At 54.4% G+C, this 25207-nt stretch overlaps 1 protein-coding gene across 1 annotated transcript in view; it reads left to right on the top strand.

Moving 5' to 3' along the window:
• SKAP1 (src kinase associated phosphoprotein 1) overlaps positions 1–25207 on the top strand; it is a 140374-nt gene that overhangs the window by 95471 nt on the left and 19696 nt on the right. The window contains exons 5-9 of the mRNA XM_065699057.1: positions 21313–21393; positions 22437–22520; positions 23820–23944; positions 24637–24700; positions 24932–25096. Coding sequence (XP_065555129.1) covers positions 21313–21393; positions 22437–22520; positions 23820–23944; positions 24637–24700; positions 24932–25096 — 519 coding nt within the window. The remainder of the gene's footprint in view (positions 1–21312; positions 21394–22436; positions 22521–23819; positions 23945–24636; positions 24701–24931; positions 25097–25207) is intronic.

The raw sequence follows: 25207 nt of genomic DNA, 5'->3' as shown, positions 1-25207 counted from the left end.
GGGACATGGCCAAGGCCAGGCAGAGCATCAGTAGCATTCCCAATGCAGGGACCTGGTGGGACTCTGCCCCTTGTGTGCAGCGTCAGGGACTTGGACGTGTTTCACCCAGCTGAGGGTCAGGAGGCACGTGAGGGTTACAAAGCAGTGCGTTTCCTCCGGGATGGATCATAAAGGGGTTGTGTGTGGGGGGGGAGAAGGAGGAGGAAGAGATAGGAAAAGATGCATCTCCCCTGGTGGGTTCCAGTGAAAAGGTTTGTGTGCAACAGGAATGAACTGAGGAGGAGAGAGAATTTATCTGGAAATAATAGAAACTGTTGGTTGGCTTTTCGAGGCTGAGGATCTGGAGTTAATCATTATTCCACGAAACCCTGACTGATGTTCCTTGCAGCTTTCCTACATAGATAGTGTTCCGGTGGGAGTGCTCCTAACGGCATTTTGTCAGGCACTATCAGCAGTATTGAGCCAACCTGAGCACCTGATTATTAATCCTTTTCTCCCAGTGACATGACGGCAATCGATGTCGGAACAAGCTATTGAAACTGCAGCAATCAACTGGACTCCAGTTAATCCAATGGGATCCTCACTTGGGGCCTGCCAGGAGGAGGGGGTTTTAGGGAAGCCTGGGCTTGGGCTTAGCTTCACCTTCCTATAGACACTGAGGAGTATGGGAGCAGGAGCCACGTCCTGCCTGGTGGCAGGAGGCTTAAAGGGGTTGTGGCCCTGTGCGTTAATGTTAGTAATTGATTAATTAGTTAATCTGGTTTTCCCAGGTGAGGAAAAATAAGGGATTTTTCCATGATTTTTCCATGCAAAGAATCCCAATCCCGTGCACGCATGGGTGTGCACGCACGTGGGCTGTTTCTGGTGTGGGGTTTAAACACAGGAAGATGCTTTAGATGCTTCCCCACATCCCATGTGTGGTGGGGTCACTGGTGGCCATGGGGACACTGGGGGGGGGGGGGGGCAGTGCCTCCTGCTGGTAAATGCACTGGGTACCCACCCGGCCAATGGAGCTGGTGATGTTCCTTGGGCTGGGGAGTGAGGTGGGGGCGTGCTCCCATTCCCAGTGCATCCTGAGCATCCCGAGGTGGGGGGGGGGGGGGTGGTCCTGACCCTATGGGGAGCACTTGGGGGGCAGAAACTCCTCAGGAAAATAGAAAGAAGGAAGGAGCAAAGCAAAAGCTTTCACTGCCCCTTCCACTCCTGCTGGCCCCCAGGAGGGGACCACGTCCCAGCCGGGGGATGCTCAGCGGGGCCCTTGGGTGCCCACATTGAGGTCACCCCCATGGCCCTGCCGAGAGCACAGCAAAGGGTTTGTAGCAGGGATGTGGGGACTTGGGCCCTGCTGGGGTGAGCGATGTGGTGGAGTCCTTGGGTTTGGGGTTGGCTGGCAGCCTCCACAGCAGCTCAGCCCTAGAGCATCAATGTGATGTTAAAACCCAGCTCCCTGCAGGCCCGTGCCCTGTCCTGGGGCACCAGGGTGGGAGAGCGGCTGGGTCTTGTCCCACGTTGCTGGTGGGTATTTGATGTGCAGAGAGATGGGGGGTGCCTTGGGGACCCATGGCTCTTGCACCAGACCCTCCTGCCCCCTCTGATGGGGCTTTGCAGATGCTCTGCCATGCTCTGACGCTCGATTCCCCACCGATGCTCACACTCACACGGTGCCGATCCCATGGAGCGCGCCCGGCCCGCATCCCATCGGCAGCATCCTCTCCTGCCGGCTGGGACAGGGCGGCTGCGGTGGGCTGTCAGCCCCAGCCAGTGCTTACTAATCAGGTTGGCCATTAAGGTGGGTCAGTGATGGATGGGCTGCGTTGCTGTGCCCCAGCCCGGCGTGTGCTGAGGCACTCCCTGACCAGCAGCTGTTGTACTGGCTGCCTTGTTAAGGGTCTCTCTCGGTGACATCAGCTATACATCAACCTGGCTGATGCCTTTGATTATTTGGACAGCTCTTGGCATGATGAATCGTTGGGATTGATCCGTCTTTTCTTCACGTTCGCTCCTTGCCCTGTTTCTCCCATCTCTCTCTGCTCTTCAACCACAAATCCTTTTAGAGGTTAGCACCTTCCAGGGCGTCCCGCTTAAACAGCTCCGGCTGAGGGATCCCTGTGCTGTGATAGAGACGGAGGTGGAGCGGCGAGGAAGGGCTTAGCTCTGAGGTGGCCCTGGGGAGAGGGGACAGCTCCGTTGTGACATTGCCATCTCGGTGATGCACTTTGCCTCGAACAGGGACAAGAAGCAAGCGTGTCTCAAGGAGCCCTGGTGCTCAGTGCAGCTCGGGGAGGCTGAAGCAGGGATGCTCCTTGGGAAGCTTTCCCCTCCTCTGCTTTGCAGGAATGACCCCTGCAGCTCTCAGTGACCGCTCAATGGATGTCCATGGCTGGTCAGGATGCTGCGGTGCTGGGCCTGGAGATGGTGCTCGTGTGGGTCCTGTCCTGCAGCTCCCTATGACATCCCCCTCCCAAGGGCTCACCAGGATTTGCCTCTTCATGTGTTGTCATGAGCACCAGTGACCCTGCCAGGGGTGTAAATAGAGCTGTGCACAGTGAAATGTCCCTCTGATGGATGAGGCCCACAGCACGTTTTGGGCCATCCCCTAAAGGAGGAACCGGAGGGGCCAGAGATGCTGATGGGCAGTTTCAGAATCATTTTTAACTCCATTCCGCAAGCTTTCGGCCTTGTGTCTTGGTGAACCCTGTTGTACATCCATGGGCTTCGTTCCAGCTGTGTTCTCCAGGTTGTCCTGTAGCAGACGGCTTCCCGTGCCTGTTGTGCTCATTCATAGTGTGAGCCTTCTCACCCTGCCTCCCTTGCTAAAGCCTGACCAAAATGCTGCAGGTGGTGCCCGAACACATCACACGCTCTCCTGCAACCAGGGCTGGGAATCTGTGTCCCTCCATCCCAGACCCTCCCCAGACAGTGTTGCTCCTAGGGTCACATCCCTTCCGTTCTGGCAGTCCTGTGGCCAACCTTGCGTGTTTTCTAAGCTGCAATACCCCTTAGCTGAGAGCACCTTTGGGTGCAGGCTCTGCCTGGGTGATGCTGGGTACCAGCACGATGGGGCTCCGAGGTGGTGTGGAGCAGAGCCTGCGGGCTGCATCTCCCTTACCCATCACTCCGGGGCTGCGCATCCCGGCGCTGGAGCCTTGGGATGCATGGAGCACGTCGGTAAGCGGCTGTTTACCTGCTCTGCCTGCTCGGTGCTGGGAACCGGCTCCCCAGATGCCTGTGGCCTGAGCGGCAGCCAGCACGAGCTGTCTCTGTGCATCGCTTTGAACTCTTATCGGTGGCGTCTCCTGGTTTTCGCTGGAGCAGACGGTTGAGCCCCATGCGGGTCCTGATAACCTCTCTCGTGTTCATTAAGGGCCCACTTAGTGCTCTGCGGGACTCAAGTGAGACAGTCTGGAAGAGAGAAGCAGCGCGAGGCTTTTAGCCTGGGTAATGCAAAACTTCATCAATAATCTTCCCAGCACAAGGCCAGGACTCAAACACAACCCTGAGAGCTGCCCAAAGAACCCCCCAGCGAAAGGCAAACCTGCAGGGTGAGGACAGAGCGTCTCCTTCTGAGCTGTTGTGCTTGGGGAGGCTGAGTCTGCCCTTGATAGCACCGTGGATGAGCGGGTTAACTCCTTGGGGCAAGGACCGTGGATGGGGTGGTTTTTCTTTGCTCCCAGTTGTTGCTGCTATTGTGGGTGTGCTGGTACCAAAAGCCAATGGTACTGGGCTGGCAGCTGGGGCTAAGGGGTGCCAAATGATGTGGTTGGGCCTATTTCAGCAACAGGACACGGATCTACCTCGCCTGTGTTTAGACACCGTCTCCCTCTGCCCTCTCACTGTCTCCAGAGGCAGTTGAGATCCATGGGGCTGGGGAGGGGGAGCCAGGACCTGCGTATGGCCCTCTCAAGTGACTCGCTGTGGTTTTGAGCCCAAAGGGAGATGAGGCAGAGGCAGAGGGGAGGGAAGCACCCCTTCAGAACTGTTGAGGTAATGGAAACAACCTCAAACTATCATATTTCAAGCATAACGCCATAATAAAAGTAACAGGATAATGATTTTTTTCAGCCCAGATATTAGAGGCCCAGATATTGATTGGTTGTTTCCCTTGTCGGTCTCGCCTCTGATGGAAGTGCATTTTTTGACAGAGAGTGCAATAAAATGTACGGTTTCCAATTTGAGAGCCCTATAAATGTCATCTCTACATGCACGGTTACAAATTCTTCACGATGTCCCTCTCCCTCCCCTCGCCACCGAGAGGGTCCTCGGGGATGGAGGAACACACAACATCTCCCTTCCTGGAGGAGGAAGTTTCCTTGAATCCATCCCAGTTCGCTTCTGTGCCGTTGAGATGCTTCATTCCCAATGGGAGAGCTCTCGTGGGGTTGGAAGGACTGAGGTTGCGGAGTTAATATATCTTGTGGTGGTCACATTTATAGATGCTGGGGCAAATGATGATGTGGGGTTGAGCTGTTGGGAGGTTCCAGTTCCACTGGGCAGAATGCTATTGGTGATGTTTTTCTTATGAGAACTTGGTATTTTATGGGCAAAGGCCTAAAGAAAAGCTGAAAATGCCCAGGGGTGGCAAAGGAGAAAGGGAAGGTGATGGCATCTGGGCTTACATGAATAACATGGTTGCGTATTGAGTTCTATGAGCCCTTTTTGCTCCATGCTTATAGTCTGAGGGGGTTCGGTTTGTTTCGTGCCTCTGATCTCTGCCCTGTCTGGGTTTCCTCCTTGGTTTAGAAAGCCTCAAAGGAGGTTATATGAAGTGAGTGCGCCCGTGGTAAGAGATAAGGTATCTCTGTGGAGATAGAGCCCTTGCATCTCGGCTCAGATAAGCTTTGGGAGGACAGAACCTGAGCCCTTCTGCATCTGAGGGGCTGCAGAGATGCCTGTGCTGAAGGCTCCGCGTGCCCTGGTGATGGTGAGAGGAGGGAGCGATGCTGCACTGCGGGCGCAGGGCTGGCTGGGGGCAGGGTTGGTGGGGAAGGACTGACCCTCACCGCTGCTTCCCCCCCCAGAAAAGGCTCTTATTTGCCTTTCCCCCCCGCAAAAGGCTCTTATTTGCCTTTCCCCCAATAAAAAGTCTCTTATTTGCCTTTTTCCCCCAAAAAAAAGGCTCTTATTTGCCTTTTTCCCTCAATAAAAAGGCTCTTATTTGCCTTTTTCCCAAAAAAAGGCTCTTATTTTCCTTTTTCCCCCCAAAAAGGCTCTTATTTGCCTTTTCCCCCCCAAAAAGGGCTCTTATTTGCCTTTTTCCCCCCCAAAAAAGGCTCTTATTTGCCTTTTTCCCCCCAAAAAGGGCTCTTATTTGCCTTTTTCCCCCAAAAAAAAGGCTCTTATTTGCCTTTTTCCCCCAAAAAAGGCTCTTATTTGCCTTTTCTCCCCCCAAAAAGGCTCTTATTTGCCTTTTTCCCTTTGCTTTTTCAATCCCTGAGCAAACCCCAGGCTGGAGAAGGGGGTCGGCTGCAGGTGCCTCGAGCAAGGTACCAGGGAGCAGGGCAAGGCCTGATGGATGCGCAAAGCGCACCGCATCCTCCAGTGCAACGCCACCGATCATCAGTTCTCTATAAATCTCTGCTCCACAAAGAGCCTGGAACCAAGCGGCCCCATCCCTGCAGTGCTGGGGGGGGGACACAGACCCCGGGGGGGGTAATGAGGGCAGTCACCTTCCATGAGCCCCGCGCGCGCTCTGACCTTCCCTTCGGTTTAATGCAACCTCTTGATTTCTTTCCAATAAGTCTCCAATCAGGCAGCGCTCCGCCAGCTTCCCTCTACCCTCCCATCGCAGGCTCATAACCGGGTTTGGGCCTTTTATTGCTCTCCGAGGTAGCCAAAGCCATTAAGCTGAGGGTTTTGATTTGATGAGAGCCGTTCCGAAGGGCTCGGCGTCTCCCTCACCTTTGCCTAAACACCGCAGCGCTGGCTCTATGCCGGGAATTGGGATTGCAGAGCTCAGCTTCCCCTCGGCCAGGCAGGAATTGGAAGGTTTAGGAATAAAGTGGGGCAGAACTGGCACTGAAATGGGCCTTTTCCGCCCCGTTTTCACCGGGCAGGTTCATACCAAATCTCCAGTCAGAGGGGTTGCTGGAGGTTGGGTTGAGGTCTGAATGGCACCCCTGGGTCCAGCCTGGATTTGTAGCCAAGGGCGCATCTGATTAACCACATTTGGGGCTCTTTATAATAAACTCCTGATCTATAGAGCCCTGGATTTATCACTTAGCGGGTATCTGAGATGTAATAAGAAGCAGCTTCTTTTTTGGAGCTGGCATTCTTTATACAGCCCTGTCACTTCCTTCTATTTCCAGAGGTGGGACACGGCCACCAGGATCAATACTTTATTTGAGCTCCTTTTACCAATAATTTTTTAAATCACGGTCTTTCTCTCATCCCCCACCTCGGGATAAATAATTCCAGTGCAGTTGTGCTGCATTCAGCACTTCTGAGCAAAGCCTGCAGGGGAAAAGCGATGGAGTCAGGAGAGGGGAAGGGCCGGAGGTGCTGAGCTCTCTGCTGGCCTTGGCATCCCCATCACGATGGGGCACGAAGGGACAGCAGCACCAAAAGCTGCTCCATGCGTGCTGTGACTGATGTGCCAGGGGTTAACAGAGCTCCCGTGGGATGGGGCTGCAGGGACGTGGGACCAGGGGAGGGTGCGGAGGTGGGACGTGGCCAGTCTAACCGGCAGGGCACCAGAGTGGGAGCTGGGAGGGTCCAGTTTACCTGCGGGTCTGGTTTTATCATAGAATCATGGAACGGTTTGGGTTGAAGGGACCTTAAAGCTCATCCAATGCCACGGGCAGGGACCCTTTCCACTGGAGCAGCTTGCTCCAACCTGGCCTTGAGCACTGCCAGGGATGGGGCAGCCACAGCTTCTCTGGGCACCCTGTGCCAGCGCCTCAGCACCCTCACAGGGAAGAGCTTCTGCCTAAGAGCTCAGCTCAGTCTCCCCTCGGGCAGGTTCAAGCCATCCCCCTTGGCCCGTCCCTACAGCACAGCCCCTCTTTGGGGAGCGCAGGCTGGGCCCTGGGCTGGGGGGGCGCTGGCACCGCCGCTGCGGGCCCCGGGCTGGGGCTGGACCACGATGCTCTCCGCTCCTGGCTTCAATCCTGGGCTTCTGCTGCTTCCTTGTGGCAAAGCCCTGGAATGACACGATCCTTCCCCCCATCCCGCATCTCCTCCCCCGCCTCCTCCAGCCCTTCCCGGTCCCGGTGGCCCCAGATACCGGGAGATCCCCCCTAAAGCTCCCCGCCAGCATCCCCCGGGGTACCCGGTCCCGGTGGAGGCGGGGGCTGCATCCCTGCACCCAGGCTGGGCTCCCCGCTCCTGTCCATCACAGACGTGCTTCACCCCTGTCCAGCCCCGCACTGACCTTTGCTGGGTCCTTTATAAGTCAAAGTGGGATTTGTGTCTGGGAGCCCTTCCCGGAGACCGTAAATATGCCAGAGGAGCTGATGGAAGCACTTGATTTCAGTTGTATGTGTTTTTAAAGACCCGAAATGTAACCCCGGTGTCAAGATGGGAATTCACCGGATATTTATGGTGGAAAGCTGGCTTTTTTTTTCTTCCCTCCCTTCCTTTCCATTCTAATTTTAGTGTTGTTGCTGCTCAGGTTTAAACGTGGGCTTCCCCTCTGTCTGGTACCCAGAGATAACCCCTCTCTCTGCTCCCCTGGTGAGCTGGAACACATCCCCTTTCCTCGCAGACACCCCGTTCTGGTGACAAGGATGAAGGGTGATGAGGGGCCCCACCGGGATGCAGGCTCCTTCCCAGAGCCAAGTGGAGGGAAGGGATTTCTTCCCACATCCTGGTCATGCATCACCAGGTGATGCTTCATCCCCCCGCGTTTGGCTCACGAGCCCTCAGATCTGCTCCTCCACTCGTGTCCGCAGGGAGACTCGGATGGGATTCAGCATCCCCTGGGTGGATGTGAAAGAGCCGGATCCCAGCTCTGATCACCAGTGGGCTCTTTTCCATGGGTGATGAAGGAGCGCAGGCGGATGGGGAGCCGGTGCCCGCCCCCCGCCTCTTGCTGCAGGGTGAAAGCTGAAAGTCGAAGAGTCCAAACCCATCAACCCCTGGCTCTCGGCTCGTGATGGGAAATGAAAATATTTGGATAAGACGCGATACGGAGCTGCTGCTATTTACAAACCTCGGTCCCGTGGCCTGCACATCAAAAGGCCTCCTCCTCGCAAGGGCTCTCTGCTCGCCCGGCTCCCTTTGCGGCCTGTCAAGGGCATTATTTGATGTTCCTCTCCTGTTTGTTTACATTCATTAAGATGGGCAAATCCATCACGGGGACTTTCTCCGGGGCACACGCCTGCTGCAGGTGCGGGGCGGCTTCGCTGGGGCCCACGATAAAACACACATTTGTTCTGCAGGGCGTGTGGACAGGCTGACACTTCCCTGATAAACCCCCCCCCCCCCCCCAAGCCCTTTCCCAGCCCCGGCATCCCCCCAGCCCCCCGGTGACAAATGATTTTCTTATCTGGAACAAGGAAAAGCAGTGGCCAAGTTTCATCTCCACTTCCCGCCCGGATGCTGGGGGCAGCGGGGTGATGCGGCCGCGTGGTTGGGGATGGAAGCAGAGCACATCGCCAGCTCGGCGCTGAGCTCTGGGGTTCCCTCTCTGTGCAGCTGAGGTGAAGCACAAGGAACGCTCCATTTCCTCCCCGTTTTAGCCCATTGCACAGAAGGGCCCCAGGGTTGGAGCCTCCAGCATCCCTCTTGCCCTGCAGACCCGCTTTGCCCAGCACATCCCTGCTGCGGGGTTGTGCCTCTTGGGATGGCTTTGCAATGGGAATATAAGTGAAGGTCAAGGCCGGCTCCAGCTTCTGCTCTTGGCACAGCCCTGGGAGGGGATGCTGTGCTGTGCCGATGCTCCCCCTGCTCCCTGCGGGCTCCCAGCCCTCGTGTCTCTGGGTGCTGGACCAGTCCCAGCAAAGCAGTGGATGGGTTGGAGTCGAATGAGTGGACAGATGAGGGGCAGCGTGGCCTGATGCACAGCTCCCTTGTGCAGTGATTTCCCCTCCTGTCCTGCAGAAAGTTGTTTAAACTGAGACGGATGCTGCTGCATCCCCTTGTCCCCAGCATGGCAATGCCCCGTTCCCATAGCAGGAAACACTCCTGCCCTTCCCATGGTGATTCCCATTGGAATTCCCCAGCTGCATCCCTTTAACACACAGCCTTCATTTCCGATTAAATATGCTGCTTTTCTAGACGATCGGTTTGCAAGGATGGACCAGGCCGATGCTTGGATTTCAGGCAGGGAATTCCAGAGCCCAGAGCCTCTCCAAGAGGAAGCAGCTTGCTCTTTCTTCCCTGTTTTCCCCTTTGAAGGGGATAACTGGCACTTCATTTGTCTGTGGGTTTGTTATGACTCCGGCCTAACAGATACCACACTTAGCAAACTCGCACTCCTCACTAATGGAAGATACTTGAATCTAATTGCCCCGTATCACCCAACACCGGAGCCTTGAGCATCCTCCTCCCATGGCAGCACAGGCAGAGCCGCCCTTCCTCTCCCGGAGCCAGCCAGGGCTCATGGGGATGCTTCCCTCATGGCTCCGTGCCTGGGGGGACTCTCAGACACCAGATCCCCTCGTGTCAGCCTCGCCTCGGGGTGCCAGAGCCCGGAAGGAGTTGGGGAGCAGGCAGTGCCAAAGGGGGGGTTAAAGCACAGCCTTCGGGATGCGGAACTTGCTGGAATAACGGTGCTGGGTTGGGAAAAATGAGGTGTGAATTCCCGGGTTACGCTCACTACAATAAGCCCGTCTCTTTGCTCCTCGGCTTGAGGGGGGTGAAGGGAGGTGATGCTCCATCTTTGCACCCCGGTGTGCGGTTTGGGGGTCTCTGGCTCACCCGGCGGCTCTGCCCGGTGTGGTTTGAAAATCCAAAGCTGTTTCCTGCAAAAATGAAGCTTCAAAAGAATTATTAAGGCTCAAAATTAAACCCCCTGACACTCGTTGCTTGCCCAAGTCTTAAGCAAGGCAATGGGGAGCCCCATAAGTGCCAGGAGCTCTGAAAGGGCCTATAGCAGACTTAACACTGAAGCTCAAGGGGGAATCGTTTCTCTCATTCCCTATATTGCAGCAGCTCGGGTCTCATCCTCACACAGGCAACCTCTGCGTTGTAGATGAGGAGACAAGGTTTGGGAGGATGAGATCTGCCAACCGGAAGGATGTGCTTAACAAGGAACCTTAAACCCCATCCCATCGCTACTGATAAGACTTCCTTGCTTAAATAAATCCGCTTTAAATCTGATGGGATTTGCATTTCCCCCTCCTCCCCCCATATATCCATCAAGTTAAACGTGAATTTATTTTCCCAATAAAATCCAGAACATTGCTTTTTGTTATCTTTCCGTTCGCTCTCCGCTCTCAGACCGGAGAGCGTTTAACGTGAGCTGTGACTAAAAGTTAATAATCGCTTCCTAAACCCAGCATCTTTCACCATCTCAGGGCGGAATCCACCATTTAAGGACCCAAACGTTTGTGAAGCTCCATAACGACCGAAGTACTTTTTGCATAGGCACGGTGTGCGCTGCTGCTTAGCCGAGAGGAATGTTCCATTTACCATAAAACTGAGCTTCATCCGCGCCTTTGAGGGGGTCCCAGCTTTCCTGAGGAAAGTGAAGCGAAAGGACAAAAGCCGACCAACAGCCGAGTGGATGAGTTCAATCCCAGCGTCTCACTCCGTGATTGAAATCATCCCTTGGAGTTCAATGAAGCCACCCAGGGCTCTGGTTCCTGCAGCTCTGCTGGGACCACGCCACCCAGAAAGCTCCTTTCATCACTTGGGCTCCTGCCCGCGGGAGATCCAGGATTTAAAAGGAAACATCTTTGTCCCAGAGCAGCGCAAAGCAGGATCCCGTAATGAGCTCCAGCCGCTCCCAATGCCCTTGCTCCATCCCCTCACGGAGTTGTGCCAGGAACAGTGAAGCTCAGTCTTGGAATGGCCAACAGGGATTTAGGGGCAGGAATCACTCCCATCACCTGCCTCTGGCTACGCACCCCAAGCTCTCTTTGTACTCGATGGGGAGAAAAGTGCCTCTTTCTCCCCTCGGTTGCAGAACAGAGCCAAGAGGATGAGCCAAGAGGTCTGCAGATGGATGCCGGGCTGGGCTGCTGGCTTAGGGGTGGGAATACAGCCCAGCTCCCAAAGGCTGGCACAAGGAGGCACTTGGAAACGTCTCAAGCTTTTCCCATTTTGCAGGGCGTGCATCTTAGAAAAAACCCCAAACCCTCAGACAAAAAGCCAGAGCATTTGGTCCAAAAGCAATTCCTCAGGGATGGGTTCCTCTGTCCCGGCGGTCCCAGCCCCAGCTCCTGGGATGCTGCAGAGGGAATGTGGTCACATCAGGCTCCCACTCGAACTGCCTTGTGTCCTGCATCATGGCTCTGTTCCTGGTCCCACTCCTCATCTACACACGTGTTGGATTGCGGCTGTGGGTTACTAAAAACCAGTGTAAGGCACTAGGGACCGAACAAAAGCCTGGTACAAGGGCTCCTGTCAGTACTGATTGCCTTGCCCGAGCCAAGTGTGTGCAGAGATAATCCTGAGCTTAAGCATGGTCTGAACTCCATTTGGCAGCTCTGGAGATCATCTCTCCTGTCCGGTGGTGGCTCCCAAAGGCATCCCCATCCCCATCTCCTCTGGGTTGCAGAGCCCTTGGTGCCTCCTCGCAAGGGGGGTCCTGAGCTGCTCGGGTTGGGGGTGATGCAGGAGAAAAGGCAACAGGTTTGGAGCAGGGGGGAGCCCACAGCCCTGCTGCTTCCTGCAGGTTCCTATTGGATTGACGTAGGAGGGAGATGGAATGGGACAGCACCGTGTCCCGAGGGGCTGGGGGGGACCCCACAGCATCAGGTCCAGGAGAAGGAGCCGTCAAGTTCCAGCTTGTGTTTCGGTGAGGGTTTGCTGGTGGGTTTGTTCTTGAGTCTAAACAATCTATCTGTATCCGGATTGGCAGTTGCTCTCGCACATTCATTTTGTACAAAGGCATCCCTAAATGGGAAGAGAATAATTTATACTGACATAAAGCACCTTTATTTGGATATAACTATCTACATTAAGGAGGCTGGATTGCTCTCACCGTATCAGTATGGTGTAGTTGAAGCTCTATTACTCGTATATAAGCTATTCCTGGCTCTGCTCCTGATTTATTGGGCTAGCAGAGCCAGGCTGGGTGTGTCTGGATTCATGTTGTGTTGATATCAGGGAATCAACGTTACTTTCCTAATCCAAGGTATGCGATGTAAATCAAGAGGGCTCCAGGGAAGGCAGGGGCATTTTATCAGTGTAAAGCGAGAGGAGAAGTGAGCCCAAGGGGAGGATTTACCATAGAACCTGCTTTTATCATTTTACGACCTGTTGATTTTGCTTTCCTCACAATTACTCAGAAGTAGGAAGCAAGGGAAAGAAAGAGGCTTGGGCTCAGATGAAAGGGAAAGGGGAGAACCAGGCTGCTGGTTTGAAATGGAAGCGTTGAATCCATCCGGGAAGAGCGGCTTCCTCCCACTCGCTGCCTCCAGCCCTGCCAAGGACCTTGCTTATCCTGGCAGGAGTCACCCTGATAAGGCAGCGACTTGCAGCATCAAACCTGGACCTTGAAACCCTGCCAGGGAGCTGAGGAATTTGGGTTGCTTCTGGTTTAATGGGATGCAATCCTGACTCACAGCCATTATTCCCATTAGCAACCAGTGCGGGGGGGGGTCTGTGCCCATGGGCCATCACTGGTGTGGTCCAATGCCACGGTGAAGATGCTGGAGACCTTGCGCCAAGGAAGCGACCACCGAGGTGCCTCGAGTGGCTTTGGAGATGAGACAAACCAGTGGCCACACTGCACGGAGCACTTAGTTCTAATTACCTGCAGAACTGGGTATTGAAGAGTGATGCTGGGTTTGAAGGATGGAATAATGATCCCATTTGGCACTTCAGGGTGGGGGGGTTAGGCTTGGGCAGGCTGTGCAAATAGCAGCTAAGGATGCTCTCAGCATCCGCAGGTCAAGGTGGGCTGCCTGCTTTCTAGAGAACTGCTGCCAAGAGCTTGGTTAAATACACCTGAAATAAGCTGATTTGATGCCCCGGGACTTCTCCTTAGCTCTTAGCTTGCTGTGGGTGTGAAAGCCAGACTGAAACCAGACAATGGGGCCCTCAGCTCAGCTTCTGCTACAGGGCAGGATCAGGCCGAGCACCCACTGTAGGCTCAGGAGGGAGCTGAAGCTGTTCTGCTGCAGGGGTGCAGACCCAAACCTGTGTCAGCATCATCCCTGCTGCTGCCTCCAGAGCCTGTTGCCTGCACTGTTCTTACCCCAGGTCTCTCTTGAAACCTCTCTCTGCCATTGCCAGTATTTAGGATGGAGGGATTGGCCAGAGAAGGGGGTTCCTATAGGGGTGGTACCTGAAAGATGCCCACATTGGGCACTGAATACTCCGAATCCAAGAGAAGGCAGCAAAAGGGCTCTGCCTGAGCCGGTATTCCATAATGGGGGAGAATGTGGCAGCACGTTAGTGTCAGGGTTAGAGAAACAGAAAAACCCCATAGGGGAAGGCCGGGGTGTGGGGAGTAGCTCACGGTGCCCCTCTGTTGGCTCTGCTTCTGTCATGTGCAAATGCATCCCCAGCATTGAGGATGGTGGCAGCTTCCAGCACCCTCTGTGAGCTTTGTGATCCTTTTACCCCAAGGCTGTGGTACGCAGAGACCCCTTGGCTGGTTTTACCCCTTCCCTGGGGTTTGCTCACTGACCCTGTCACCAGCAACGGGAGGGCTCCTGTGTCTTACCCCCCAACATGTGCCCCCTCCCTGAGCTCTTCTTCCTCCCCCTTCAGTGGTCGTGCACCAGTTTTGGTGTGCACGAGGCCAGGAAGGACGAGCACAGCACGTTTGGGCTGTGGGTATCATTGTGCCCCCCTCCCAGGTGGATGCCAGCCGCCGGCATCCCTCCTCCTGTTCATTCCATACACAAATGGGGGTCTCAAGGGAAGGTTGTTCTTCGTGTGAAACACGGCTCTACAGTTACAGGAGAGAACCCGAGGAACAATGCAAACCCTCAGGGAAATCATTTCATATTTGCAGCCCTCTCACATGGGTTCTTGACACTTGGGTCTGAACTGATTTATGCCGTCAGCCGTTAGACAATGTGGAGGTGAGGTCAGGCACGGGCATTCCTCATCTCTTCCCCGGCGCTCAGAGATCCCTTGGGCAAGGTGGAATCAAAGCATTGCAAATGGTAGAGGTCAGGAGAGTGACACTGGAAGAGGTAAAAGAGCACAGCCTCCTGCCTCCTCCAGAACGGCTGACACCTATATATCTTCATATTGCCATTGTTTCCGCTTGAAAAATGGCACGTCGTTTGTTTTACTTCTTCCTAACCCTCCTCTCTCCTTAAATCCTCTCGATTTTCCGCAGTGATCTATAGGAATCGTTTGTGTCGAGGCTGATGATTTTGTGGGACAGCATTTGGATAGGAATAAAGCTGTAAGATGGGCTTTAGGCAACAGGTCTTTCCGCAGCCTCGCCGAGACCCCGGAGATTCAAATCACATCTTCCCATTGGGAATTCTCTAGCACTGGTTTGTGGCTGCAGCGAGGGGCTCAGGTCGAGCAGCTCTGGGGGATAGTGTCGTGATGCTGAGGCATGATGTGGTTTGGCCTCTCAAAGCCGATATTCCCCTCACAGCCCAACCGCAACCCCAGTGGCCTGAGATGCTGCTCTGGGCTCCGGGAGTTTGTTTGCCCCTGGGGTCCCTTTGGGGTGTTGCCATCTCTGGCTGTTTCTCTGGTTGCCTTCATCCTCATCACTTGTTCCTGGCATGAAGAGGAGAAGATGCTGAGGGCTGGTTCAGCCTGGAGGAGAGAAGGCTCCTGAAGGGGAGACCTTAGGGCAGCTCCAGTGCCTAAAGGGGCTCCAGGAAACCTGGAGAGAGGCTTTGGACAAGGGATGCAGGGGCAGGACAAGGGGAATGGCTTTAACCTGCCCGAGGGGAGACTGAGATGAGCTCTTGGGAAGAGGTTGTTCCCTATGAGGATGCCAAGGCGCTGGCACATGGGGGAGCAGGATGTGTTTGTGCACTGTGGGAGCAGCACGTTCAGGTCCTCGTTGCCAGCCTGGCAATAAGGAACCCATCAGCACGCTTCATGGTTCAGATCTGCGGCTCCTGTTGAAGCCGGGGGTATTTTCATCCAAACACCTCAGGGCTGAAGCAATAGCTCATAGCAGGATGATGGTGGCTCTTACTGCACCCCCACAGCTCCCATCCCCAAAATCCCCCCTGGAACCTCTCCTGAAACCAACTACGGGACCAAAGGGGATGGGGGAGAGACGGTCCCATGCAGGGACCAGCCAGCCTCGCCATCCTCCGCTGTGCTGCAGAGGGGGGGTGATAAGGCTCCACATGTCAGGCTTAGGTTTCCAAGGTGGTGGAACGTCAGCGAGAAGCAAATATTTGGCCAAGAGCAGCCTGAGGGAGGCTGGTGTCCGGTGTAACCGCCCAGCGTGCCCATATGTTATTACTTATCCATCAGCCTCTTTGAGTAACGGCGCAGAGGGCCGGGGCGAGGGTTGGCTTTGGTCAAAGCATCCATTTCAGCGGCGTTTAAATAAACCCATGGAGCCGCACGTCTCGAGAACTTTGCCTCTTCCATCTGTCTGCGCCGAGCCAGCCGTGGAAGGAAATGGATGAGGCCTTCAAAGCTTCACCAGGGCCCGGAAAATGAGCCAGTCCAGTTAACAATAAATGGTGGCCGCTTGGCGCACACATGAACGGTCTAATGGAGAAGAAAAGAAAGTTGAGGCTTAATGAAGTCCCCGCGCCCGTGTCCCTGCGCGTGGACAGGAAAGGACGGGTGGTTTATAACTGTTTATCGGAGTTAATGGTAATAAATTCCTCACTTGTGATGCATTAACTTTAATGTTTTCATTACGCGATGATTTAGGTTTCCCCTTTTCGCGTTGTAAATCATGTCGGCCCGGTAGCGCAGCGGGTCGAACGGCTGACATCATGTTATGTTTGGGGGAGAGGAAGAGCAGGGGAGGGAGTTACCCACGGTATAGATTTATGGGTTTCATACGTTATTGTTTCTTTTAGAGCGCTTTAAAAACCTGCCTCCTTGGGAAGGCTGCACTGGACGCAGACCCATCCGAGCAGGGGGTTTCGGGATGCGGCGGTTTCCATAGCAACTCCCCAAACCCGCTTGGTGCTGAAGGGTTTTTCTTTCCTCCCTCCCACTTTGCTGAGCGTGAGCCCTTGGCTAATGAGCTGTGCAAATAGATATTGAGATTTAGTGGGTTTTATTTTGCAATTATAGACTTAGCCATTTGGAAGGAAACTTTTGGGCCAAGGGCTCTGCCTCCTCTTTGAATTCTCCTTTTCTTTTCTCTCGCTTTGATTTCCCTTTGGCAAAGTTGGGTCAGCTTCAAACTCGCCGCTAAATTTTCCGGACAGAAGGAGAAAATAAAGCACCAAGCAAAGCTGGAGGCTTTTTTCCACCCTCTCAGGCTAAATCCCAGCCCGACCGTTGGCCATTGACTGCCTCTTCTCTTGTTTGCTTATCAATCATAAACCCCCCAGTCATGGACTGCTCTGAGAAAACAACAGTAAATCCAACACTAACGCGGCTCCTAACAAAGGTCCATCTGTACCTTCCCCTCCCTGTTTGTGTCCAGCCATTAGCTGTGGTCCAACAAGGACTTAGGGGCAGCAGAGCTAATTCAGCCCCATCCAACCCCAGGTGAGAATTGTGGCTTCCTTGAGCGACTTCCATGGATTTTGTGTTTGCTCCCGACTGTCAGCACTCGCCAAGAGCCCGCGCCCTTCCCTGGGACCAGTTAATCTTGGTTCCAGCCTTCAATACTGGTCTGTACCGGCTGCCACAAGAGAGCATTTAGCAATTCCCCGCCTGTCCCGAAGGACGCTCTGGGTTTAGCGGCAGTTTTGGGATGGGCTCTTTGGTTTGGGATGCCTTGGGGCATCTGAAGGCTCCTGAGGGTAACTGATCCCAAAGCGGGACACGGGGATATTTCGGTTGATAATTCGCTCTCCGTGAGTTGTGGCCATTGATTTTTGCCTGCCTCCAGCTTGCTGACAAGCTTTCAATCCAGGAAGTTATCTTGGGGTGCATGCCTGCACTCTGGGTTTTGCTTACCGGCCTCTTCTGAGAAGTCAGTCTGAAGCTTGAATTGAATTCCCTGCCGTGCCTTGCCTTTTCTTCATCTACTTCCTTATTTTAGACCTCATAGCAGGCTTCCAGTACCTGAAGGGGGCCTATAGGGGTGCTGGGGAGGGACTCTTCATCAGGGACTGTAGTGACAGGACAAGGGGTAACGGGTTCAAACTGAAACAGGGGAAGTTTAGATTGGATCTAAGGAGGAAATTCTTTCCTGTTAGGGTGGTGAGGCACTGGAATGGGTTGCCCAGGGAGGTTGTGTGTGCTCCATCCCTGGCGGTGTTCAAGGCCAGGTTGGATGAAGCCTTGTGTGGGATGGTTTAGTGTGAGGTGTCCCTGTCCATGGCAGGGGGGTTGGAACTGGATGATCTTGAGGTCCTTTCCAACCCGAACTATTCTATGATTCTATGATTTTCCTGCTCAAAAAATGCAATAAAATCAGGCTGGCACAATATTCCATGTGATCCATGATGACAATTGTTTGGTTCCCCGTTCTCTTTGAAACAGTTGCTCATTTTGTTCCCATCCTTATAAATGATCCCAAGCCACTTCCAAAGGCACTGAAAGGTTCAGCAATGCTCCCAAAGCACAGAGGCAAATGTGTCCAAGGGGCACTGAGGGCCTGGGAGCCACTGAGGAGATGCCACTTGGAGCTGCGGGATGAGGAGGCAGGGACCAGGGGGACCACAGCGGTGGGTGGCTGCCCCATCCCTGGCAGTGCTCAAGGCCAGGTTGGACACAGGGGCTTGGAGCAAGCTGCTCCAGTGGAAGGGGTCCCTGCCCGTGGCAGGGGTTGGGGCTGGAGGAGCTTTAAGGTCCCTTCCAACCCAAACCATTCCATGATTCTATGATTAACCCATGCCTGTTGCTGGCTGCTTTGCTGGGCCGCAGCATCTGCATGGCTCTGGAAAGGTCCTTCCCAGCTCTGCCTGATGCTTCCACCCTCCATCACCCAGAGCCTGCAATCACGGGGCCAAGCTCACTGCCATCCTCCTATGGGAACTGGACCATCAGTAGATTTGGCTGGTAACTTTGGGTACCCAGGAAGAGGTATCTGTACCCCGCATAGAGCACGATGTGAGAAAGCAGAGATGCTTTCAAGACCTTCTTGATCTTGGGAGAAGGTAATGGTTTAAATACAGGAAGCATTATTCCCTCATCAGAGACCAAACGGAGCATGGCTCGCAGCCCGGCCCTTGGTTTGACATGGGATCGAATAGACCCACAAATGCCACTTGACACCCATGTCCTGGACCCGTTTGCCGTGGCAGACCTGGGTGGCGGGTGGGAATTCCAAAGGCTTTCAACACTTCCCGAGCCCATCTCGCTTTGAAGGCAGCAGGAGCTCGTTTGTCTCCTCCTGATTGTCTTTCTGCTCATTAGCTTCAATGGAAAAAGAGCACAGGCACCACGGAGGGCTTTGGGAAATTACAGCCGATTGTGCTCTGGTTTGAAATGGGTTTGGGTGTTCCCTGTGAAGTCCCCGGGAGCAGAATCTGCTCTTGGCATGTTTGAGCCTGGTGAATAAGCTGGAGGATGGGGAATGAGCTGTAAGCATCGTGCCTCCGCGCTCCATCCCTTTGAACAGCGCTGATGTGACAGCGTGGGCACCGATGCGGCCCCGGGCATGTTTGGCTGCAGCTCCTATGGCTGCAGCTGGTGTGCATGACTCAGAGACCAGAAGGGCGAGAGCTGAAATCCAAAGGTCCTTGAGGACATGGCAAGGACAGGCTGGAAGGAGCAGCAAAGGCACAGGCTCGGCTGCTGACCTGGGTTCAGCCTGATGCAGGGGTGATGAGAGCATCCTTCAGCAGCACCTGGGGGATGTGAATCGCATTGGGGCACAATAAAGAGGGGAAAGAGCTGGTGTCTGCTCCTGCTTCCTGCTACCTCTGCAGAAAAGTGGTCTCCAGGATGATGGCACAGAGCAATTTCCAGGGCCTTCAGTGTGCAGCTCCTCTGCAGAAGATGCTGGTGACACTGGGAGGTGACTGGGGCCCACTGCCATGGAGTCCCTGGCACACTTAGGGGGAGATTCCAGGGTGGAAGGGACCACTGAGCTCATACCCAAACGCAGCCACAGCCCCGCGAGCGACCAGAGATGGGCCGTGCGTCTGGGGCAGCACAGATGTGCCTCTCTCAGATGAATGTAAGGCCTTTTCTTTCCCTGTTTTCATAAACGGTGAAGGGCCGTTAGTGGTTGGAAAGGGTGACCAGGCAACAGCACGGCTTTTCCATCGCTTGGACTCCTGGAAGATGCGGTGAGCTGTGGTTTACCTGCCAGCTGTGTGGTCCTGGGGCAGAACCATCTGGCTTAGAAACCAAAGAGCCTTCTGGGGCTGGCTGCCATATCCTCTGTGGATCTCCTGGGTGCCCATTAAGAAATAACACACCCCCCCCCCCCAAATGGAGATTGCCTTTGCACATATATTGAGCTATTTGCTGCTAGCAAAAGCCATCTGGATTGTTACAGGGGACATAGGGAAGGCCAGGGACACCCCACCAGCCCCAGCCCTGCCTGCAGCCCGGCAGAGCACCACATCCCCTGCACTCACCCACCTCGCGCAGATGTAATCTCAGCTCTGCATTAGCAGGGCTGCATTAGCCATGCTGCGTGCGGCACACAGGTTACTGCCATCTTCGTGTCACAGGCTGTCAGACTTCACGTTGCCAGAGCCCTGCTCAATCAAATCAGCCCCCACAACCCTTCCTTAATTGTATTTAGTTTGAGCAACCACAGAGTGCTTAAGGAGAAGGGAGTTTCCTTTCATTGTGATATTCCTGATGGGAAACTGAGGCACGGCGTCCCTTGCAGAGCAGGAGAGATTTGGGCTCCTGATGATGTTTCGGGTGCCACAGAGGCACCAGAATGCTGCTAACCCAGCACATCCTGGCGCCCAGAGCCACAAATAACCTGAAACACGGGATCTGCTTATGTGGAAAATTGATCTCCAATGGGGCAAAGCACATCTGGGAGTGCAGTAGGGAATCCCAGGGGTCCTGCCTGCTGACAGGCAAGCGCCAAGAAATGATGGGCAAAGAGAGGAGGATCGGGTATGGCAGAGGTTGTTGTTGGCTCCCATCACATCCGTGCTCTTTGTGGTGTCTGAAAGGTCCTTGTGCTCCCCACATCTCCCTCGTCAACGAGGCAGGAGCAGAAGGCGCATCCCAAGGAGGACCAGCATGGCCAAGAGCATCCCTGCCTTGGCTCGAGCGGCGGCGGCAGCAGCATCCTGCGCGCTGGCTGTTTCCACAGCCAGTTTGCACGGGGGAGCGGGGGCCGAGGGAAGCCCCATGCTGATAATGTACTGAAAGTCAATGAAATTAAAGAAGCAAAGCGGCCCTCGCAGCTCCTGCCTTCCCCCCTGGGTAATTCAATCGGAGCACGAGCGCTGATGGGATCTCGCCGGGGCTGCTCTTGTCCCCCCGCTGGGCTCTTGGCTTCTGAACGTCGACATCAAAGTTTCACTCAAGCATTGTTTATGCTCCTGCCAGCGGGGTCGGGGAGCTGGCGTTGGGCACATTAATGTCATATTCATACTCGCCGGGTCTCCCCGGGCACCCGGCACCACCGGCCCATTTTCATCGTTATAAACGGTCCCATCAAATGGCATTTAGATTTGCATTAGCAAAAGAGGCTCAGGGCTGGGAGCTGAGGGGAAATGTGCCTTGTTTGCAAGTCAGATGCTCAGCATCACTTAGAGCAAAGCCTGAGCGCATCTCTGCTATGGGGTGCCAAGGAGGTGGCAGCACAGGGGATGTGCGAGGTCCCCTCTCTGAGGGTGCATCTGAAGGGGGTGCAGGAGCTCCTCAGGATCCTATTCTGCATCTTCCCCCATTGGGAAAACTCTTCTGATCCGGCCAGGCTGGACCCAGGGAGGGAATTTGGGTCCTTTTGAGCATCCTCGTTTGGTCTCAATGAAAACGTCGTGCTGATGGGCTGGGGGAATGGGAAATCCCAGCCTGGTTTGTGTTGGAAGGGACCTTAGAGCTCCTCCAGCTCCAACCCCTGCCACGGGCAGGGACCCCTTCCACTGGAGCAGCTTGCTCCAAGCCCCTGTGTCCAACCTGGCCTTGAGCACTGCCAGGGATGGGGCAGCCACAGCTTCTCTGGGCAAATCCCAAGGCTTTGCTTTGCTTTTCTCGCTGTAGGACTGGAGGAGATGACACCCAGGTCCATCCAAGATACAGGGAACATTTTGAAGCAAGGCTATCTGGAGAAGAAGTCCCGAGGTGAGGCTCAACGAGTGCCATAGGAGAAGGTTTGGGGACATCACCCAACAATTCAAGCTTTCCGATGGAAAACTAACAGGGAAAGACATCTTTTCCATAGCACATGCTGGGTCTTTCAGGCTTTCCTTAGGCCTCATGCACACCAGGAGGGCTCAGCCTTTATTTGTGCTCTTTTGCAGCTCATCCAAGTGCACAGAGATTAAAACCCCCCAGATTGAATTAAGCAGCAGCCCAGTCCTCTAAGGCAAGATGTGTCCTTCTAACGAGCAGCACCTAATGAGGATAAAGCCCGGGTGAAGACAAGGGGGTTGGGAGCATCGCACACATTAGCAGGTTGAGATAAGGGCTGTGAGTCAGCCCCGGCTTTATCTTGATTTCCCTGCCCCTTGTGAAAGCTACAAATCATTTCCTCATCACTCTGATTTTATCTTGATTTATTTACTGTGTGGCAGCAGGGATGAGGCAAGAACAGCCCCTTTTTTGCCTCGTGGCCGTCAGCTGAGCGCTGTAACTGGCCCTGTGCACATTTCAGCTTGCTCCGATTATAGAGTAAAAGGCATGTGCTTAAACCGCAGCTGGGGAGGTTTAACCCAAAGCTGTGCTCCCTCCCAGTTAGCAGGGCTAAGGGTCACAGCAACCCAGTTCAGCGCAGCCCAGCCCAGTTCAGTTCAATGCAATTCAGTTCATCCCGGTTCAGTTCAGCCCAGCCCAGTTCAGTTCAATGCAGCTCAGTTCAGTTCAGCCCAGTTCAGTTCAATGCAGCTCAGTTCAGTTCAGTTCAGCCCAGCCCAGTTCAGTTCAATGCAATTCAGTTCATCCCAGTTCAGTTCAGCCCAGCCCAGTTCAGTTCAACGCAGCTCAGTTCAGTTCAGCCCAGCCCAGTTCAGTTCAGCCCATTCATATGCATATTTGCTTGCCTGAATTCTGTGCCAGAAATCTGCAGGGTTTTATTGGGGAAAAAAGAGTCTTTTTTGCCCTAAATATTCCCCTGGAACAAGAACAGGGCCGATCCTTCTCACTCTGTTCTGACCTTGTCTTTCCAGAGCACAGCTTCTTTGGGTCCGAGTGGCAGAAGCGCTGGTGTGTCCTCAACAGAAGCACCTTTTACTACTACGCCAATGAGAAAAGTAAGTGGTGAGGTCCCTGCTTCTGGTCCCCAGGCTGTAGGTGATGGATGGAGGCATGGACAGGGCTGGAAAAGAGCAAGGCAGAGCCCTTGCCAAAGGCCAGGTTATCATCTGACAAGAGAGGAGGTCGTAATTCCCTATCAAGACATAACATGCAGGTCCTACAAAGGCAGATCTCAGCTTGCTTCCTCCCCCCCGAAACACCTTTATAGGTGTGGAACGAGAGAAGAGAGACCCAGGAGCAGAGCTGCGTGTGAATCAAATGATGTTCCAAGCTTTCCATTAGCCATCAGCTGGGCTTCAACCCCCTCGGTGGCTGTATATAACCCATGTGTCAGTGTACATAAATATTTTGCAGTCATGCTCCATCAGGTCCATATAAACAGACAGCTAATATCTCCAGCAGAGTTTGGCGTGATGAGATAGATGGCCTTCCCCTGGTCCACCCATCCAGAAACGCGCCAGGAGAACAGCTCACAAAGCACCACAGTGACCAGTCTGGGACTGGGACAGGGTTGAACTCCAGTGGGATGTGAGGGTGAAGCTGGGTCTTTGTCCTCCGTCCACATCCTTTGGGGATCTCAAGCACTTTTCACTTCCAGACAAGCTTCCCAACTCCTCTCACCCTGGAACGTGCAGGGACGTGGGCCAAGGAGCAGATGTAGATGTTGAAGCCAGGGTTGGTTCTTTGAAGGGGGGACAAGCAGTGGTCATCACCTCCCCAGATGACAACACAGGAAAGGAAACCCATTATGAGGGAGCTGAAATCCTTACGGAGGGCTCCCTGGAAGTCCTTAAGGATGTGCCGATAAAACAGGTTCACAGCAACTGCCTGACTCCTGCTTCCTCCCCCGGATACAGCGGGGAATAATGAGCTGGAGTAAATAACAGCGCCTCGGATGGGCCGGGAAGCTCCTTCCCTCTGCCCTGCCTCACAGCAGCAGCACAGGGCACTTCCCATTTCTTCCCGAGGCCTGTCCGTGCCTCACCAGCACAGCAGCCATTGGGATCCCGTCTCCCCAAGTCCACTGCGGTCTCTGCTTCGTTCCAACCAGCTCATCTCCTGCAGCCTCCAACCTTTCTCTTGAGGTTTAAAAGGGCATCCTCCCTCCTGTGTCTGTATGCAGGTTCTAGGATATTCCCTTTGGATTTCCAGGGACATGCTGAGATTGAAGGGTTTTCCCCAGCCATTCCCCATTGGCGCGTGGTGTCGCTCAGTTTCCCTATCTGCAGCACCCCAATCTGCCAGCTGGATAAAGAGATGCTGACTCCAGACTTAACGCCTTTCTCTTCTTCCAGGCAAGCAACCTAAAGGCACCTTCTCCATTGAGCACTACGGTGCCCGCCTGGCCCCCCAGCTCCGCAAGGACTCTCGGAAAAGATGCTGCTTTGAGTTAACCTGCTCTGGCAAACGCACCTACGAGGTAGGAACCAGGGGCCCAAATGGCTCTCGTGTGCTGGTTGACCACCAGGCACCAAAGCCCATGGTCCAGGTTGGGGGGCAGAGGTGCAGGCTGGACCTGTGGGCTCAAGGGGGTTGGGAAACTGCAACAAACCAAGCAGAAGGTGCCGATGCTGCTTCTTGATGGGTGGTGTCAGCATGGGCCTTCCCTTGGCATAAGAGTGGTCCTGGGCTCTGTTCGCACTCGTGGAGCACAGGGTTTAACAAGAACACGGTGTAGAAGCAGTAGAGGATTGAGTTTGGAAAGCCCAGTTTTAAATAAGCCCTTCAGAGCCAGTTTAAACCTTGGTATCTTGAGCATCCTGGGGGAATGTGAACCTGCGGCAATGAAAAACCCAGCCCAATGTGCGACGTAGTCAGGAGAAGCTTCCCGACTTGTGGATGTCTGGGTTCAGAGCGTGTGTAGTGTGCTCAGTGGGGATTGTGGTTTTCATCTGGCTTGGTTTAATGAATTAGGCTTGACAGCTTTCCTCTGGGATAGTCTGGCTTTGTTCCGCTTCTGGTTCCCTTTTTGGAATAGGGAGATAAGAAGGGAAATGGCTTTCCTAAAGTCACAGGGGAGAGAATGGCCGAGCCAGGATCTCCATCCCCAATCCCTTTCTTCCCTCTCCCTGCACCCAAGAACCAGCACAATAACGGGTGAACCTCTTCCAGTTCACAGCCCCAAGCCCAGCAGAGGCTGAAGAATGGGTGGATCAGATCCAGTTCCTCCGGAAGGGTGAGTCTGGTGGCCCTGGCAGCATCCTCCCACCCGGCTTGGGCTGCTCGCTGCAGCACCGCGGGGGCTTGGCCCTTGCTGGGGCTCTGCATCCCCTCTTGGCCAAGGAGAGGCCCTGGGGCTTTGCTCCTTGGAGTCGGTGATGGAGCTTGTTTGGAGCCCACATCGGGGTCCACCTCGAGAGCTTCTGGCTGGTTTTAGAGGCCAGGGTTGGGTGGTCTTTCCTGCCAGACCTGAGCTCCTTCACTATCCCCTGTGATGAAGAGGATGAAGAGGAGCTCTACAACGACGTGGACAGTTCTGAGTCTGTGACCACGGTATCCCATAATACGACTCTGAATCAAGACGGGCCAAGTGTTGAGATGGAAGAGGATGACATCTATGAGGTTTTGCCAGGTAAGCAACCAAATCCTGAGCCATCCCCCAGCCTCAGCCCTGCAGACACCCTTGGCTACACACCACATCACTGGGAATGAGTTTAATGGACCCATATCTCAGAGATTTGAC

Source organism: Lathamus discolor, chromosome 20 (assembly GCF_037157495.1).
Source record: "Lathamus discolor isolate bLatDis1 chromosome 20, bLatDis1.hap1, whole genome shotgun sequence".
NCBI classification, from domain to species: domain Eukaryota; kingdom Metazoa; phylum Chordata; class Aves; order Psittaciformes; family Psittacidae; genus Lathamus; species Lathamus discolor.
The sequence above is the reverse complement of the archived record's forward strand: the minus strand, read 5'-3'. Positions and strand labels throughout refer to the sequence as shown.